This window comes from Copadichromis virginalis, linkage group LG23, assembly GCF_057382275.1.
Source record: "Copadichromis virginalis isolate Kocher_CV1m ecotype Utaka linkage group LG23, C_Virginalis_male_GT1.1, whole genome shotgun sequence".
Lineage (NCBI taxonomy): Eukaryota > Metazoa > Chordata > Actinopteri > Cichliformes > Cichlidae > Copadichromis > Copadichromis virginalis.
The window spans coordinates 21,795,581-21,814,352 of NC_140639.1; the positions used below are offsets into that span (position 1 = coordinate 21,795,581).

Genomic DNA, 18,772 nt, shown 5'->3' on the forward strand with positions numbered 1-18,772 from the left:
TATGTGAATGTTTTACTGTTATATCTTATTAGTATTTTAAGTATTCTATCTATTTTATTTATTGAATTTTATTGTTTTATTTATATTTTGATATTGCTAGGGATGATGCAATGATCGGGGACCATTCTTAATTTCGTTGTTCTCATGACAATGACAATAAAGTTTCTGATTCTGATTCTGATTTTGACTTTGGTTTGTAATTTTTCAAACTTTACTCTTTCTTGTAATTCCCACGCGTGGCCACCAGAGGGCAGAAAAGACTCCAAACACCTGAAACACGACGAGCTTTGAGGTGGTCCAAGCAAAGCGCGATCCCGAAGTATCGCGATACTGGCAGGTTGCAGGGAGCCTTCTGCGACGCTTCCGTAGGCTTTTATTTATTTTTCTCTCGCTGAATTTTACTAAAATGACATTTTTATTTGACAACGTATCAGTTAATAATTGAAGAGATTTTATTTTAGACCCGCAGCGGTGAGCACGGAGCAACATGGAGGTCGCTGAAGGTAAACAACAACAACAGCCAGTGAAATGATGCTGAGTTAGCCTGGTTAGCTTCAGGAGCTAACGTAAATAAAGGCTCCGCAGTGCTGTTTGTGCTGCTGGATCATTTCAGGTGCGAAGTCTGACAAACACAGTGGGGACTCTCGGTGGTGATTGCATTCATGTCAGAGGAGATAGTTGTTGTTGTTCTTCAGGTAAAAGTGAGGAGATCTGCCCTCATCCTGTGATATGAGGCAGGTGAAATGCTTCCCCCCCCCTCCTTTTAACTCATCGGGATCTTTGAATTCAGTAAAGGCTGACTGCACCCGGCTCCTCCTCCTCAGTATAAACAGAAATGCATATTATTAAAAACACGTGGATCTTTAATTTAAGCTTTTATTCTTATTTATATGAATGTGTTGAGCAGGTGAAATCTCATTAAACCGATGAGCATGGACATTAACGTTAAATAAACAGTGAGTGTTTACAAATCAAATTAACACTGATGACGTCCTCACTTTCTTCCAGGTGTGAGTGCCGCCACGCCCACGGAGGAGATGAATGGTGCCGGGAACCTGATGGACTTCCTGGATGAGCCTTTCCCCGATGTGAGCACGTACGAGGACTTCCACACCATTGACTGGCTGAGAGAGAAATCCAGGGACACAGACCGCCACCGTAAGGTGTGTGCTTCATCTATTCCTCTCCCTCCTCATTGTGAGGCGTGACACATGACGCGTGAGCTTTTATTTGAAATCCACACAGCAAACCTGTAAGTTGATCCTGTGTTTCTGCAGATCACCAGCAAGAGCAAAGAGTCCCTCTGGGAGCTGATTAAGAGCCTGCTGGACGCCTGGTCGGGATGGGTGGTGATGCTGCTCATCGGCCTCCTCTCAGGTCAGGCTCGCTGTGTCTCTGATCTCCTCCTCCTCTTCGTGCTGCTGGGCTTAAAGTTCCCAGGCTTCATCTATCTAGCTTCCTTTTTACCTTTATTTCTGTTTCTTACTCTGTTGTTGAAGCTGCAGACGTCTCTCTGGATGTCCGAGCGACACCGGAAGAGAAACAGGAGCAATCTGAGAGTGATGAAGGTGTCTCTGAGGTGGAATGACTCCTCCCCTTCTCCTCCACAGGGACGCTGGCCGGCGTGATCGACCTCGCCGTGGACTGGATGACGGACCTGAAGGAGGGTGTGTGCCTCTCGGCGTTCTGGTACAGCCATGAGCAGTGCTGCTGGACCTCCAACGAGACCACGTTTGACGACCGGGACAAGTGCCCACAGTGGCAGAAGTGGGCGGAGCTGATGACAGGCCACGCCGAGGTTGAGTTGCCCGCTTTTAGTGGTTGTGTGTGTTTCTTCAATGAGTGGACAGAGTGATGAGCTAACTCTGTGTTCTCTCAGGGAGCCGGAGCGTACGTGCTGAACTACTTCCTGTACATCCTATGGGCTCTGCTCTTCTCCTTCCTGGCGGTGTCGCTGGTGCGAGTGTTCGCTCCGTATGCCTGCGGGTCGGGAATCCCGGAGGTAACAAACTTTTTCACTGGATAAACAAATTCAATCAGTTGGAGTTGGCTCAGTTCATTTGAGCAGGCTTCTAATGAGGTGTGTTACTTGCAGCAGGTGGCATTAGGCCACGCCCCCATGCAGATACAGGAACTGAAGCCATGACACAGATGGTTTTTAACAGTTTTCCTGTGGGACTTTTTAAATGGAATCTGATTGCGCTTTCAGCCGTGCGTTCGCTCTCACATGTCTCCGTCTGTTTGCATGTTTTGTGCAGATCAAGACGATCCTCAGCGGCTTCATCATCCGGGGCTACCTGGGGAAGTGGACCCTGCTGATCAAGACAGTCACGCTGGTGCTGGCCGTGTCGTCGGGCCTGAGCCTGGGGAAGGAGGGTCCTCTGGTCCATGTGGCGTGTTGCTGCGGAAACCTCTTCTGCAGCCTTTTCTCCAAGTACAGCAAGAACGAGGGCAAGAGGCGAGAGGTATGCTGCGGAAAAAACACTCCTAACCTTTGACCTTTTAAGGGCAGTAAGATTTCCTCACAGTGTGCACGCTCTCCCCTCGATGAAGGAAAAGTCACGTAGATGTATGTGTGTCTGCCTCCTGCAGGTGCTGTCGGCGGCGGCGGCAGCTGGAGTGTCGGTGGCGTTCGGCGCGCCCATCGGAGGAGTCCTGTTCAGCCTGGAAGAGGTTGGCTATCAGACCGGACACAGAGTATCTGTAGCTCCTCCTCCTCTCTCCTAACGATGTCCTGTGCTTCCTCCTGCAGGTCAGCTACTACTTCCCTCTGAAGACTCTGTGGCGCTCCTTCTTCGCCGCACTGGTCGCAGCCTTCACGCTGCGCTCTATCAACCCATTTGGAAACAGCCGCCTGGTGCTCTTCTATGTGGAGTACCACACGCCGTGGTACATGGCCGAGCTGGTGCCCTTTATCCTGCTTGGCGTCTTCGGCGGCCTCTGGGGGACTCTCTTCATCCGGGCCAACATCGCCTGGTGCCGGCGGAGGAAGACCACACAGCTGGGGAAGTACCCGGTCTTGGAGGTGATCGCCGTGACGGGGATCACTGCCCTTCTGGCTTACCCCAACCCATACACCCGCCGCAGCACCAGCGAGCTTATCTCAGAGCTCTTCAATGACTGTGGCGCGCTCGAGTCGTCGCAGCTCTGCGATTACGTCAACAACCCCAACATGAGCCGGCCGGTGGACGACATCCCGGACCGCCCAGCGGGACCTGGTGTCTACAACGCCCTGTGGCAGCTCACCCTCGCACTCATCTTCAAGATCGTTATCACCATCTTCACCTTCGGCATGAAGGTCAGTGCGAGGAAGACGATGGGCTGGAAGTCGGTGTTTGTTTCCTGTTTCTGTTTCTCTGAGCGGATCTCTTTCCTCCTCAGATCCCCTCGGGTCTCTTCATCCCCAGCATGGCGGTCGGGGCCATCGCCGGGCGGATCGTCGGGATCGCCGTGGAGCAGATGGCCTACCATCACCACGACTGGATCATCTTCAAGAACTGGTGCCGGCCCGGCGCCGACTGCGTCACGCCAGGACTGTACGCCATGGTGGGAGCCGCCGCCTGCCTGGGTGAGTGCACCGTTCACCCATTAGAAGCTTTAAGATGTAGACATGATGAGGCCTTGTGTCAGGCCTGCCTGAAACAAGCTGTTTTAGCTCCTCCCCTTTTAACCCAAGCTTTGTTCTGATTGGCTGCCCCTGGTAAACAGCAGAAACTTCTCACACTGTGAATGGTTGAATTAAGTCTCCTCCTGTGATGAAGCAGCTGTGTTTGTGTTGCTTCAGGCGGTGTAACGAGGATGACCGTCTCGCTGGTGGTCATCATGTTTGAGCTTACCGGCGGCTTGGAGTACATCGTCCCCCTGATGGCCGCTGCTGTCACCAGCAAGTGGGTGGCAGATGCATTCGGTAAGGAGGGCATCTACGAGTCACACATCCTGCTAAACGGCTACCCGTACCTGGACGTGCGGGACGAGTTCACCCACCGCACGCTCGCCACCGACGTGATGCGTCCCCGCAGGAACGACCCACCGCTGGCTGTCCTCACGCAGGACTCCACGACAGTAGAGGATGTGGAGACGCTGATCAAAGACACGGACTACAACGGTTTCCCCGTGGTCGTGTCCAGAGAGTCAGAGAGGCTCATCGGCTTTGTCCAGCGCAGAGACCTCACGCTCGCCATCAGTAAGTCAACCGCAAATGCACGTTAGTCTTTAGTGAATCCGATCGAAAGGTTTCCACTGACTCCTCCCCTCGATCCATCCACAGAGAATGCCCGTCAGAAGCAGGACGGCGTGGTGAGCAGCTCAGTGGTCTACTTCACCGAGGACGCACCGCAGCTGCCGGCGAGCAACCCACAGCCGCTTAAGCTGCGACGCATCCTCAACCTCAGCCCATTCACCGTCACCGACCACACGCCCATGGAGACCGTGGTGGACATCTTCCGCAAGCTTGGTCTGCGCCAGTGTCTGGTCACCAGGAGCGGGTAAGAGCACGCCAAATGCCATCTGCTGTTACAGCCTGAAATATGGAAACGGTTGAAAATTCTCTTTTTTCTTTTTTTTTTCGCCTGTCCCATTTATGTTCTTTTGCCATCAGAATTGTTGTCTAAAGGCAAAGAAAGATGCCCAATGCATTTACTTTACCAAATGGACCATCCTGGCCTTGCCGTATTAGTCTGTTTGATTGACCTTTGTTTTTATTGTTTATTTTATTTTATTTTCACTTGCTACACACGGGACAGACATGACTGGGGGAAAGAAAAACAGCAGGGAAGAGGAACGGTGATGAAAGGCAAAAACCAAAAACAAACAAAACAAACAGACAAAAAATACATATATCAGTCACCTGGATCACCTGTTGAGAAAGAAAAACGAAAACAAGCAAAAAAAGAGAGCAATATAATAAACAACATCATCGTGATGATCTATGTGAAGATAACAGCAAATACTAAATATTGAATATTATTGTGCAGCACATAGAATCGACAGCACACAGTGTGCTTTGAGGTAGGAGCCAAAAAGGGTGTAGTTTGTGTGTGTGAGCACCCGTGTGTACACCTGTGAGCATGAGCGCGCTTGTATTCAAAAGGTGCCTTCATGTAATGATCTGCTAGAGGGTTGAAACGGGGTCAGATTTCATGCACCTACAAAGTCCTGAAAACATAGTTTCACTTTGTTGGTGACAAACTGGATCATTTGCAGTTGTCCTGCCACCAAAAATACTGTGAATACCTTGACTTTAGCAGTGACGTTCATCAGTAAAAACCCTGAAACCGTTTGTAGCTCAGAAGCTGATCTGTATCATTCCTTTAAAATGTCAGAGAAGGATTCTCTCCAGTCTGCAGGAAACAGAGAAGCAGCAGCTTCATGTTTCCTGCTCACCTCTGATGTCATTGGCTGCTCTGTTGGTAAGAGCAGCCAGTATTTCAGGGCTTTATCTAGAATAATAGAGATCGGGTGTTCGGTGCAGTGTTTTCTGTTCTATGTGCCAGTCTTTTTCTAAATATACAGTTTAAAAAAAAAAGATGAGGAAGGTGAAGCTGGGCTGAAGTTTTTAAGGTCATATTTCTGCAGCAGCCGGCTTAGCTTAGATCAAAGAGATCAGCAGCTTTTTCATTAGGTTATTTTAAGGGCAAACGGCTCCCTCTAGTGACTCAATGAGATCATTTGTCTTAATAGTTATGAAGCAAAGTGACATAAATAATTGTTAAAACTCCTAAAACCAATTAATTTATGACTTCTTTAATCGTTATTACATCTTTATTACCTCTGTTACTTATTTTAAAAAAATAAAAATGAAAATAGGTCTCCTATAACCAAGATTTAAATAAACCCAAATGTATTCAGTGTTTACTAGGGATGGGTATTGATAAGATTTTCACGATTCCGGTTCCATTTTCGATTCTGTTTAACGATTCGATTCTTTATCGATTCTCTTATCGATTCTTTTTAAAAAAGGAGAACACTAAGGTCGATTAGCTTAGAACTTTGTTTTTTATCTTCTCTTTGAACAAGATAGAAATGTAGGAGTAACATGGCCTTACAAACCCAACAGTGAGATCTTAAGAGATCCAGCCTACGGCTCTTCAATGGGGTGTCACAGGGTCCCCAGGAAAAAAAATTGTAAATGTAAAATAATAAAATAAATATTCTTCTGTAGCAATAACAAAGTATAACATAAATTATTCTGTAGCAATTACACAAGAATATCCAGTAATGTCCCTGCCTACAATTAAACACATTACTGAAAATCGGGGGCATCTGCTGTGGCAAATGGGTGCAAGCCTTTTACCACAAACTTAGTCACTGCTGGGTGACATTCGTCTATCCTGGCCTGAAAGGAGACGCTACTGGTAGACTGCAGCGAGAACTGCCAGCATCTGAGCCAGACTGTCTGTCTCATCATGGTCACCTAAATGCTCAGTAATGGCAGGTTTTGTAATAAGGCAGATCGCGCTAACATAATATGCACTGTTAGTTGATTATTTACCTGCCGCATTAACAGGAGAGGATGTGCAAACGTTACCGCTGCTGCTGGGTTGAGATTCACGAGTCCGGAGCGGAATTAAAAACACGACATTCATTTAAGGTCATCGGGTGTTTTGTGAGCAAATGCTTTTGCATATTCGTAGTGTTTCCTCCCTTAAATGAAATATCTACTTTTCAAGTATTGCAAGTTGCCCTGTTGTCATCCGTTCTCGTAAAGTATAACCAAACTTTTTAGTGTTTGAGCCGCTTAAAGGCGCCATATTTCCTGCCAGGTAAATGACGCTCCGCAACGTGGTGACGTCATTCGGGGCGACTGGAATCGATAAGGGAATCGTTTGCAAAAATGACAAACAATTCCAAGGAATTGAAACAGTGGGAACCGGTTCTCAACAAGAACCGGGTTTTGATACCCATCCCTAGTGTTTACTCACTTATATGAGAGGTCAGCTGGTGTTTAGAGGTCAGGACACTTTGTGATCCAGCCCGCAGTGTCCATGCTTTGCTGTTTCTGCCAGGAACAGCAACAGCAAAGGAAGCTGGGTCTTAGACTCAACTTTCTCCTGTAGTTGATTGATCTGTGTGATCAGAGTGGCTGTCAAGCTGATCTGGTTGCAGTTTCAGTTTGTCTCCTCTAATCTGCACATTCTTCCTTTACTCATCACATGGGCAACGACCTCTGACCTTTGTTTGCATCCCTCCTCTGCAGGCGTCTCCTGGGCATCATCACCAAGAAGGACGTTTTGCGTCACATGGCCCAGATGATGAACCAGGATCCAGAGTCCATCATGTTCAACTAGCGTGAGAGGCGGGTTTACTGCCCTGATGGTGTAAATATGTCAAACTGGAAAGATGACGCCACGCTGCTCTGCTACCTGTGAAAAGCCCCTCCCACCTCCCTCAATATCCTCCCACCCCCGCAGTGGCAGGAAGGCTTTAAAACATAGTGAATCCACCTTAACGTCGTTCATTTGCTGCTGCTCGTTCAGTTTAGAGATTCAGATGAAGGGAAACTGCGACTTCAGGGCGGTGTGTGTGTGTATGGAGTGAATCGCAGGGTTAACGATCATCTCTGATCATATTTAAATGAAATTTGGACCTCTGAGGCTCCGTGATGATTGTTTTTATTGATTCATGGTGTAGGTTTTAGAGATGATCTCATTCAGAAGGGTGTCTTTATTCTGCCTAGCTTTCCTCTCTTTTAGAGCTCAAACGGCTCTGTGTGTTAGATGTGTATATTTAGCCCTAAAACACTCAGACTTTATAAAGATTTATAAAGTTTTAACATATTTGGTGAAGTGCTATTCCCCAAATATCCAGATCCAGACCTGTTGAGTGATCTTCAGGCCCGAAACGTCAACATATTTAGAAAGTTTAGCTCTTCTTTGAATCCAAATTCAACTTTCTCGGTTAAGAAAATGCACTACAAGTATGTATGAAACACACACACTTCTGAATGAGATGATATTCAGTCATAACTGGAAAATGATCATGTGTATCTTTAAATCTGGAGGTGAAATGGGACCAGCTGTGAGGGTCACACACATCTGGAGCTGATTTTATTTGAAGTTGAGGACTTTGTTGCACTTTGTCTTTTTTTGTTGTACGTGTTGCTGCCATATTTATATATTACTCCTGCCTGTGTTCATGCGTCTGGTGGACATGCCAGCTCCCTCAAACACTAAACCTTGTTTGTTTGTTTGTTTTACTGTAGCATTGGTTGTTCTTCTAATTACCAGCCAATCAGATTCTTTGCACAGAGAGGAAATCACAAAGCTCTCCAACTAAACTCCACCCATGAAAATCAAAAAGCAACCCTGATCTTAGAGGATGGGTGTGCACCTCTGAACCGCTTCCAGTCATCTCAGCTGTTTTCCTCATAGAGACGACCTCCCCTGGACCCTGAATGACCAGCTTTGACCTCGGTACATATCCATAAAGTTGTGGTTTGATGGCCTTTAGAATAGTTTTGGGGTTTTCACGAGTTTATCAGATCAGAGAAGAGCTAAAGGCTTCATCCTGGTTGAATTTCAGTGAGTAACAAGTTAAAATGCTCTGTGGTTGTCATGTTTGACCTGATTGCACAAAGATTTAACATCTAATTTAACACCAAACCAGAAAACTTAAAAAGCAAACAGCATCCATTAGAACAGCTCCCAGAGCAGGCAGCTCAGTGTTTCTTTCCTGCACTGCAGGAGGGGAAAAAGGCTAATTTTCATCATTTTATTTGCTGCTGAGGCATTTAATCCACATTATTTCTTTGGTACTACATTTATATTTGGTATTAATGATCAAAGCTGTAATCTGCAGGAGAGACGGCGGCTGCAGCAAATTTTACCCCTAAAGCAGCTGAAAAGACTCTTTTCTTCTCCTTGTTGAGGAGATGGTTTGAAGACATCTGACATGTTATTTATTTATTCAGTGTTGAAGGTGTTTGTTTTGACTCGTTTAAAGAGAAGATAGTCACTAAAGGACTTTTAGCGAGCTGTGTCCAAATATCAGTGGTGCTGGAAGCGGTCCAGAGCTGCACGAGGAGGCGATGGAAGGAGCTTCGTTTCCTCCTCTAAGTTCCTATTTAACAATATGAAACCTGCTTTAGTTGCTCTAAAGGCTCCCACACATACTCACAGGCCCTAGTTCTAGTTCAAATAAGCTAATCGAGCTCTTTCCTTTAATCACAAACTGGATTTAAAGACAAAGCAAAGGGAAAATGTTGCCAAGTCACTCATAATTAAAGGCCATGTGAGCGACGCTTTGCTTTTCACTCTAGTGAATCATCTAAGAGAAGCTAAGTCAGAGAAACGGTGTGTGTCTGCGTGTGTGAGCCTTTACAGCAGCGGTTTCATACCCACCAGTCTGATGCTGCTTTAACACTTTAAGGTACTGTGAGCTCCCGTTATGTAAACTGACATTAACTAACTGTTACCATGTGAGGATGTGATAATGTGTCCACGAAGGTCATTTTAAAGCTGATCTGAGCGCGCTCAGTGCTCGTTGTGTTTGTGTTGGTGTGGAAAGACACGGGTGCTGCTGACACTCCACACAGACGAGAACCTTTGAGGGAAACTCGTCCGTTTAGTGTTTTCTTTGACAAATGCCAACAGAATGTACCGGAAAGCTCTCTGTGCTGTAAATACTGAACGTTTAGTGTTTGTTAAGTTAGTGCGTTTCAGACAGGATAACATCAACTCCACGTTTTATTTGAATGGTGGGTGGTTATGAGGTAGAAATCACACATCTGCACTTTTGTTTGTGGGCTTTGGAAATAAAGGGACTGAAGAACAAACGAAAACTTTGAACTTAACCTCAGAATAAACTCGACTCCCTTTTTTATTTATTTTTTACTTAGAAGCTTTTAAAAACTCTAATCACACAGAATCAACAGTAATTTAATCAAAACTGGATCCATTTTTTAAAAAATATTAAAAATATTTACTCACTGTTTCACATCAGGGGGATCAGTAAAGCATCCATCTGTTTAAATGAACTGGATTAGTCCACCAGATGGCGCTGGTCGTTCAGACCTCCTGACAAGCCTGTCTGTTTCCTGCCACAGTCCAAACACGTCCACATTAGCTTCACCTAATTTAAGTGTGGTTATTTCTCTGACTTCACCTGTCGCCGTGGGATACGCTCCAGCCCCTCTGTGACCTTACAAAATAGATACAATCGATCAAAACAGACAGTCTGCTCTGAAGTGAGAAGCATTAACTCCTTTCTTAAAGATCATCAAACATTAAAAGCAGCCTGAATCCAAACAACGCCATAAAAACTGTAAGATTAACACCACACATTTGTATTTATTAAGATTTCTGATGCAACACAGCCAGTAATCTTTCAAGAAAGAGTCAACAATTTGTGGACTGGACACTTCCTCCTCTTTGGTGGCTCTCTCCATCTCCAACTCTGTAATAAAAACTCTTCCTCTGCACTGTGTTAGAGTTTTTCTGTTTGCTTGTTTTTTTCATTTGGATCTTGCTTTTATTATCTTTAATTATCTCTTATGCAAACAGAACTGTCTGAGCACATTAATATCTTTACATATTAAACGTTTCATTCGGTGTTTCAATACCAACTTTTTGATCTGCACAAAACTGCTTCTGCATCAAAGCAGTAAGATTAACATGGTGCAGTTTATTAGAGCCAAACTTAAAGCTGCTGCTTTTACCTTGTGTCATTACTATTCACAGTTAAAACGTGTTTTCTCTGTAGCTATGAACAGCTGAACTCGTGCTTTTGATGTACCGCGGACAGAGGTGACAGCACAGCGGTGGTTCTCCAGAGCCAAGATGGTCTGAGCATTGCATTTGAGATAAATCCACATTAACCACAGGGAGACACATCCCGATGTTAAGACCTGACCGTGTAGACTTCCTTTGAACTTCCTGTATGTGGTCCATGATGTGGACATCAGCTGTGTTTGTCAGTAATAGCCCTACACAAAGCTACACTTTAAAAGATACATAACTGCAATATTATTTCCATTTCAGGCTTTTTTATGTGTTTGATTTTAGAGTCCACAGACGCACCAACAGCAGTTTTTATATAAAAACACCAACTTCTCCTGAATTTAATTGATGTTTATGTTTCTGAGGTAAAGGTGTTTCCCTCCTGGTTTTCCAGCCATCTGGGTGACACAGAGACAGTACTTCTCAAACAGGAAATTCTGCAGCTCCATGTGGAATTCCGTCAGGAAGTCCAGGTCGGTGTACATGACCTGGAGCAGCACCAGCATCTCCGCCTCTCCCCACTGCCTGTCAGCAGCAGCACAGTATATGTGTGTGAGAGTGTGTTTTATGTGGGTTGGCACTGACCGGTTGTCAATGATGGGAGTCTTTTGTTTTTTTAGATGTTCTCACACTTCTTCCATCACCTGCAGGGACATACAGCAACAGAGACTCAGTGCTGCCCCCAAAGGCAAAATAAAGCAACTACATGTTTATAAAAACCTGTTATATCCTCAGTCTGACTGATATTTATGTTGTTATTACATAAACAGCTCTTTAATTTGCAGTTACATGTGTGGTGTTGGAGTCTTTATCTGGCAGCACACTCAGAAACTGGCCACAAATGAACTAATAATACAAGTGAAACTTGTTGTTATGATACTTTAATAACGTTTTTATATTATGACAAAAATATGACAATAATGACACATTAAGTCATAACCTTGAGCATTTGTATTACATCGCTGGATACAAATTAAAAAAAGAGTGAGCAAGTCATAATTATGATATTTAGGCTCATTATTGTCTGATATGAGGCATTAAGTCATTGTTAATTATTAATTAGAAGATGCTAAATCCTAATTTTAAGATATGATGAAGGCATCGCTTCTTATAAGTATATGAGGTCCAAATATCAAAAGAAAGACATTCATGAGTATGACAATAAAGTTCATTATCATACTAAAGTCATCTCTTATGAGACACTAAATGATTGTTATGAGAATTTCCATCAAACCTGTGAGATACTAACTTGTAATTAAGAGATAATAAGTCATAATTATGCTTACTCACATTGTTATTGGTGACAGTCTTCCAAAGGGATTTATTATTAAAGGTTTAGCTACTAAATCTTAAAGGATGGTGAAGTAAAACGTTCCTTCACTGTTTATTGTAATGAGTGAACTATCCAGCTTGTTCCACAGTATTTTAGTTTCACTTTGGTGTTATTTTTCCCTGATGTGAAGACTTATCCCTGATAGGGCCCTGGCTGTCACATGGCTTATTCATGACTCTCTTGAGATGGACGAGGCTCTTTTAACCACATAGAGGTCAGACCCTCACTCTGAAGCTGCAGGGGCGTTCATGAAACACGGAAACTTACTTACTTACATCATTCCTGATTTCTTAGTTTTTGTGTATTTGTCATGCTTACATGTTCCAGATCATCAAACACATTTAACACTAGACAAAGATAACACAAGTAAATACAAAATTATTTCTTCACTGAGTGAAAAATGCTATCCAAACCTACCTGCCCCTGTGTGAAAAAGTGATTGCCCTATAAACCTCATTAATGGTTCTTGTGTGACTTGGTAGCAATCAAGTGTTTGCGATAACTAGCAATGAGTCATCACTGTGGAGGATCTTCAAGATCAGCTTTTGTCTCATCAGTCCACAGAGTATTTTTGCCCAGTCTCTTTCTTATTGTTGAATCATGAACTCTGACCTTAACTGAGACAAGTGAGCCCTGCAGTTCTGTAGATGTTGTTCTGGGTTCTGCTGTGACCTCCTGGATGAGTCATCAGTGCACTCTTGGAGTAATTTTGGTTACCCGGTCACTCCTGGGAAGGTTCACAACTCTTTCAAGTTTACTCCGTTTGTGTAAAATGGCTCTTTATTTGGTTCACTGCACTCCTGAAGCCTTACAAATGGCTTTTTAACACTTTTCCAGACTGATAGATGCCAGTGACTTTGTTTCTCAGCTGTTTCTGTAGCTGTTTCAACTCTTTTAGCCTGCCTCATTTTGTCATACATGTTCTGTTTTAATTCAAATTGAACTCAGTTTTCCAAAAATGTGGTTAATCACAGCTAATTTGCAGTGAATTTCTTTTTCACACACGGCCAGATATGGCTTTCCCCCCCTAATAAATAAAATCATCATTTCAAAACTGCATTTTATATTTAGTTGGCTTATCTTTTAAAAAGAATATATTAAAATTTGCTTGATGATCTGAAACATGCAAGTGTGACAAATATGCCAAACAAATCTAAGAAATCAGCACATATACAGCCCTTACGTTCACAGTGCGCATAGTGACTTCTTCTGAGACTTTTAGACAACCGGATCAAAATGCAGGCCCTGTCTCTAACCTTTGAGATCTGCAACAAGCAGTGGTCTCCAAACTCAGTTCTCTCTAACTTCTCATTCACCATAAAAATAAATAAATAATTTTTGTTGTCATCTCGGAGCCAAGTTGGGCCCGGATGACACCTCTTGACTCTGACAGGCACACCTTGAATTTTTAAAAGGGGTCACCTGAGGCTGACGGGAGAGCCCTCCCAACCATGTACGCCCTCCTCCGGCTGTAGTTGCGCGCTTCTGCCGGGAGGTGTCGCGACTATGCGGCTTCACTCGACTCGCTGCAGGACTCTACGGCGTCTGGCAGGGGTCATGATTTGATTTACTACGGCAAATAATAATCTTCCCCTTTTTCATTAGCAGCGGGCAGCTCGTCAGTTAGAGAGGTGAGAGGTTAGAAGCGCAGAGATGGCGTGAGCTGCCAGAAGATTAAGATTTCACCAGCGAGGAAGTGATCGCCGAGCCCAACGGAGGAAAGTAACGGTAGTTTGTGGCCGGAGGCAGCATCGCCACTTCTGACTTTTTTCCCTGGGAACGAGTCAGTCCATCCGGTGAGTGGATTTACAGCCGGTCGCTGAATTAATAACTAGTTAATTAAGCCGCCAGGAGTCCGAGAGACAGGTTAGAGGCGTTCACGGCTCTCCTGCGGGGAGAACAGGGTTGAATTTCCCCGCATAGCTAGCACCAGCTCGGCTGTATTTTTGGATAGAAAGCAGGCTATCAGCGAGCTAGCAGCTGAAGCTAACAGCTCAGTTAAACTGTCCTGACACCTAACTTAATGGTCACCTGTGTTAGCGCCCCTTAACGGCCCGTTAGCTGAAAGCACAGAGGCACTGCTAAGACCACGCTAGGATCTGGAGGTCAGCAGGCTGGAGTCTTTTAATCTGGAGGTGATAGTTGTGGAAACTTGGCTCTAATTCTCGCCTTTTTTGTTCTCCCCCTCATTAAATCACAGCAAAGCTGTGCAGGAGAATGAAGCCCAATGCCGGGCACAGCCCTCCGCAGCAGGACAGCCTGGAGCTCTCTCCTTCTTCCACATTAGCTGCCTCCTAAGCACAAGCGCCGTGTACGAATCCTGCTGCAGGTCCTGCCAACTGTAACACCTCTGCTGGACCACAGGTGAGGAGGAGCGAGGAGGGAAAACAAGACCACCTGGGGGAGTCTGCTTCCTGCAGCCATGGAGGAGGAGGTGGAGGCGGTGAGCATGGAGTACCTGCTGGAGCAGGTGACGCAGAAGGACCTGGGGAAGAGGCTCCAGGTGGGCCAGGAGGTCATGGAGCTGATCCTGGATGAGGAGAGGTCCCCGGAGCTGGAGCAGGACCAGAGCATGCTGGACAGGATGGTGGACTGCGTGGCCAGCTCCTGGGTCAATTCCAGCAACTTCAAGGTGAGCAGAGCAGCAGCAGCTGGAGGGTGAGATGGGGTAAAAAGAAAAAAAAGATCCCAGTCCTCACATCTGTCAGCGTGCTTGTGAATACAGCACTTCAGCCTCAGCTGTTGCAGTACAGAGGGAGTGGTGCTTTTATTTAGTTGTGAAACTCGGCTGGAGAAGTGCCCTTAATTTACAGTGTTGGCTGGGTGTGTTTTACTGTAACACACCATTTCATTAGGTTTCTCATCCCTCACTGAGTGTCTTTAATAAAAGAAGAGCTGAATGGCTGGTCGTTTTGGGAAGGAAACACTCAGTTTAAGTCACGATGAGAGCCACTGTATTCCTTCTGAGAAGGTGGGGAATTCCTGAGCTGTGGAAACCAAAAATATTAAAACCGACCTGTAATAACATGGCTTTAAACAGCTCGATAAAATAGAGAATTGGCCAAACAAAGCCCCACTAAATACAAGTGTGGTGTTTATTGTGTTATCTTTACCCTCCAGATGTGTTGTAATGTTTGGCTTCCTGTTGACAAATGACACATCTTTGTAATGTCAGCTGATGTCCTGAGAAATGACTGAAGTTAAGAGTTGAATTTCTGGTTATTTTAGGACCAGGATAAGTTATTAACAACTTAGTGATATGCAAAAGTCTTCTTGGGGTAAGCTTTGAAAATGATGGTGAAAGCCTGCTGAGCAGTTTTCAGTGCTTCTTGGTTTCAGATTGTGTTAGTGTACGGTGCCATTTGAAGGAGATCTAACCATCCTTTCTGTTAAATAGAAGAAAATAGAGTCCAGAATTCTGATTTCTTTTATTGTCGTTTTTTAAGGTGGTACTTTAAGTCTTCCTGCCTCTTATTTCCCACCTCGTTTGTGTGTTTGAGCCTGAAACCGCTCGATGCTAATTACCGCAGCTCCTCGTGGAGCGCTGCTCTGTCTGAGAGCTGATGAATAACCCACCAGCCTGTTTACCTTCAGCTGCAGTCAGCCCGGTTCCCCGTGCTGCTCGATTAGCATGCTGTACATGGACGTTTGCTGCCGCCGCCGCTGGTGCTGGTTAATCAATAGAGATGGGAGTAGTGCACAGTAATGTAGAGCTGCTTTAGGCTGATGATGTCACTTTTTAATGCAACGGTGCCAGAGAGGACAAATCAGAGTCGTGCTGACTCCACAAATATGCAAAATAAAACAAAAACAACCATCTGCTGTTTAAGTTTGTGTAGTTTAAACAAACGAAACTGTCAATGAACCCTCGTGTTTCACGCCGGTCAGATAGAAAGGTAAATGTGCCAGACTTAGCCAAACAGATGCTGAATAAAAGCACATAATTGATTAATCATAGAGCATCTAAGGACAGTTACAGAGCTCCTGACCCTAATGATGGATTTACTCAACTGTTGCCATTTTTCACCAGCTCTGCTTCTTATACAAACTACATGTAGCTACCCAGTTCTTTTCTAATATTACTTATTAAAAATGCCTTAAAACTCAAAGCCAGACTGTGGGAACAAACCGTCCAACATATCTGAGGCTTCTGTAATGTCTCTCAGGTTTCCTTCACATATGTTCTTCTCATGGTCGTATTTTTGTTGGGTTCAGTTAAGTTCACTTTTATTTATATAGCAGCAATTCACAGCAACATTCAGTTAAAGACCGTATACTAACACAACGAAAACCCCAATAATCAAACGGCCCCCCTATGAACAAACATTTGGCGACAGTGGGAAGGAAAAACTCTCTTTTAACAGTACGACTAGTTGGAGTTGAGGGGAGGAAGTCAGGACAAATTTATGGATTTGTTTCTGATATAGGTAGAGTCTGTGTTACCTGATTTAATAGAAGGTTTTTTCCTGTCTGATAGACAAAAAAAACAAAACAAACGGTGTTAATATTCAGTGAATGAAACCCCCAATGGTAAAAATGCTTTGGTGGAAGACCAGATGGTTTGTTTTTTTTATAAACATCTGGGGCAGGGATAGCTCAGTAGGTAAAGTGGTCGCCCCATGATCGGAAGGTCGGCGGTTCGAATCCACTTAACGGCTACCCTGAGGTACCCCTGAGCAAGGTACCGTCCCTACACACTGCTCCCCGGGCGCCTGCTTAGTGGGCTGCCCACTGCTTCACTGAGTGAATGGGTCAAATGCAGAGAAAAACAAGTAATTTCCCCATGGGGATCAATAAAGTATCCATTATTATTATTATTATTATTATTATTTACAAAATAGATGTTTGCACCATTGTCTACCAAAGGAAACCCTCTGATGTGAATCACAGCTCCTGAACGGCTGCTGAACTTTTAGTCTTATTAACTAAAATGCCGGATTTTTCACTGGAGTCTGGTGTGGCATCATTTCACTCAGTAGTAAGAGCAGCAGACACATACGGACCAATCGTATCGCTGCATCCCGCGCTGCCCTGGAAACACAGCCTCCTGTCCGTCCTGGTGATGTCTGTGGGGCCGTAACGAGGACGGCGAGGCTCCCAGGCGAGCACGGCAGAGGCAAGCTTAATTTACCAGCACCCATTAGCCCAGTTTCCTGCTCTGTGTGAGCGAGCCAGCAGGTCTGACAGAGACTCAGCTTCCAGCCAGTCGCTGCTGTTAACAGGGCACTAAAACCTTCCAGCGCTGAGTGTGAAGGATGGAGGAGGGCTCTTTCACAAGCTGTTAGGATAATGGCTCGTGTTAATCGATCACAGGCCTCTGATGTAAATTAAAAGGCTGTCCAGCCAGCTGTAAATACAGGCTGCTTATGGGCAGCCTCTTATGGCAAAAGTGAAGTGCTTAAACATGAGGGAGGGATTTAAGATGATATGAATAATGGACACATGTTTAGATTCATCTCCACATTGATTTCTTCCTCTCTTTAGTGGATCAAATGTCAGAAACACTCATTTTATTTGTAGTAGTCGAATTATTCAAATGTCACCACAAAATCCAAAGATATTCACTTTATCATCATGTCGAAAAGCAGCAATTCTCCTTCTTCACATACTCATGTCCAGATGTTTTTGGGTGATCTAAAGGTTAAAGGTCATATTTTGGACTACATATCTGCTCTTTGTGATATGATATGGAGCTGAGAGTAGAAAACACTGTGATAAACTGAGTGTTCAGAGCAGTCTGAAACCTGAGCTTTAGCTTCTCTGGGATTGCGTTTACATATTTGAAGTGTTGGCAATGTTTAATATGAATCCCCACTTCTTATTCGGGAGACATGTGACAGTAAGTAAGAAAAATTTAAACAGATCCCTGTAAACCTGAAAGTGTTTTTCTTAATCCAGATTATTCCCACTCAGAATGAACCACAAATCTCCATCAGTCTGCATACGGTTATAAAAGTGAGTCTATAATACCTTAGTTATAAGATGTCAAAGCATTTTCCTCATATTTCACAATTAATTGATTGCACAATTAATAAACAAAGGTGTATTTTATGTAAGTGAGACCTACCCCAAAATAAGTGACCTCAGTGGCTTTCCTTTAGTGGACACCAACAGATTTCATATGCAGGAAAAAAAACTGTTATCAGTTAATCATTTGAGTCACTTCTAACATCATGATGTATTTAATATTTTTTGTCAGAATCAGTGAAAATACCCATCTTTTACTCTTTTATAGATACACAGTCGATTTATTAGTAAGCAAACAATCATTAGTTGAAATAACAAAACCAAACCACAGCTAATATGAAAATTTGGGTTATTATCTAAAAAGTGTGACTTAATAATGCAAAATTTCAAGTTATTTTCTCCAAAGTTTGAGTCAGTAACATGAAATTTTGAGACAATAATTGGTTTAATAATTTTATATAAATTTTTTATATATAAATATATAATTTTGTTTGTTTTAAATTATATAAAATTTAAAAGACGCTCAGTGAATATCACTCCAAGTATATAAGAGCTTACAGGTAAATATGTAACACATTTGAGTATGAATATATAAAAACGAAGTATCTTCATAAATTTAAATAAAGTCCTTGGAAGAAGAATGGCGTTGTTATACAATGAAAATAGATTGTAATTAACTCGTTCAAATATCTACGTCAGTGTCGTTCCGCTCTCCGTCCAGCAGATGGCACCATAGCGGAGGCGGTCGTTTTATTTC

General features: G+C 43.9%; 2 protein-coding genes across 2 annotated transcripts in view; both read left to right on the forward strand.

Moving 5' to 3' along the window:
- Positions 1-315: 315 nt before the first annotated feature.
- clcn4 (Cl-/H+ antiporter 4) lies at positions 316-8,199 on the forward strand. The gene is made up of 13 exons (XM_085448911.1): positions 316-365; positions 462-503; positions 1,009-1,163; positions 1,278-1,377; positions 1,611-1,798; positions 1,880-2,002; positions 2,259-2,465; positions 2,593-2,673; positions 2,753-3,298; positions 3,382-3,568; positions 3,785-4,183; positions 4,268-4,484; positions 7,196-8,199. The coding sequence occupies exons 2-13, from the start codon at positions 488-490 to the stop codon at positions 7,284-7,286; spliced, it is 2,310 nt and encodes a 769-aa protein (XP_085305037.1). The 5' UTR covers positions 316-365; positions 462-487; the 3' UTR covers positions 7,287-8,199.
- A 5,385-nt stretch (positions 8,200-13,584) lies between these two features.
- Positions 13,585-18,772, forward strand: part of LOC146680815 (CLIP-associating protein 1-A-like) — a 55,235-nt gene continuing 50,047 nt past the window's right edge. Inside the window, exons 1-2 of the mRNA XM_085448910.1 lie at positions 13,585-13,844; positions 14,249-14,680. Coding sequence (XP_085305036.1) covers positions 14,471-14,680 — 210 coding nt within the window. The 5' untranslated portion in view covers positions 13,585-13,844; positions 14,249-14,470. The remainder of the gene's footprint in view (positions 13,845-14,248; positions 14,681-18,772) is intronic.

Coding starts and splice junctions, on each gene's coding strand:
- clcn4 (XM_085448911.1), top strand. Junction 1,378..1,610: donor GCTCATCGGCCTCCTCTCAG/GTCAGGCTCGCT, acceptor TCTCCTCCACAG/GGACGCTGGCCGGCGTGATC. Junction 3,569..3,784: donor GGGAGCCGCCGCCTGCCTGG/GTGAGTGCACCG, acceptor GTGTTGCTTCAG/GCGGTGTAACGAGGATGACC.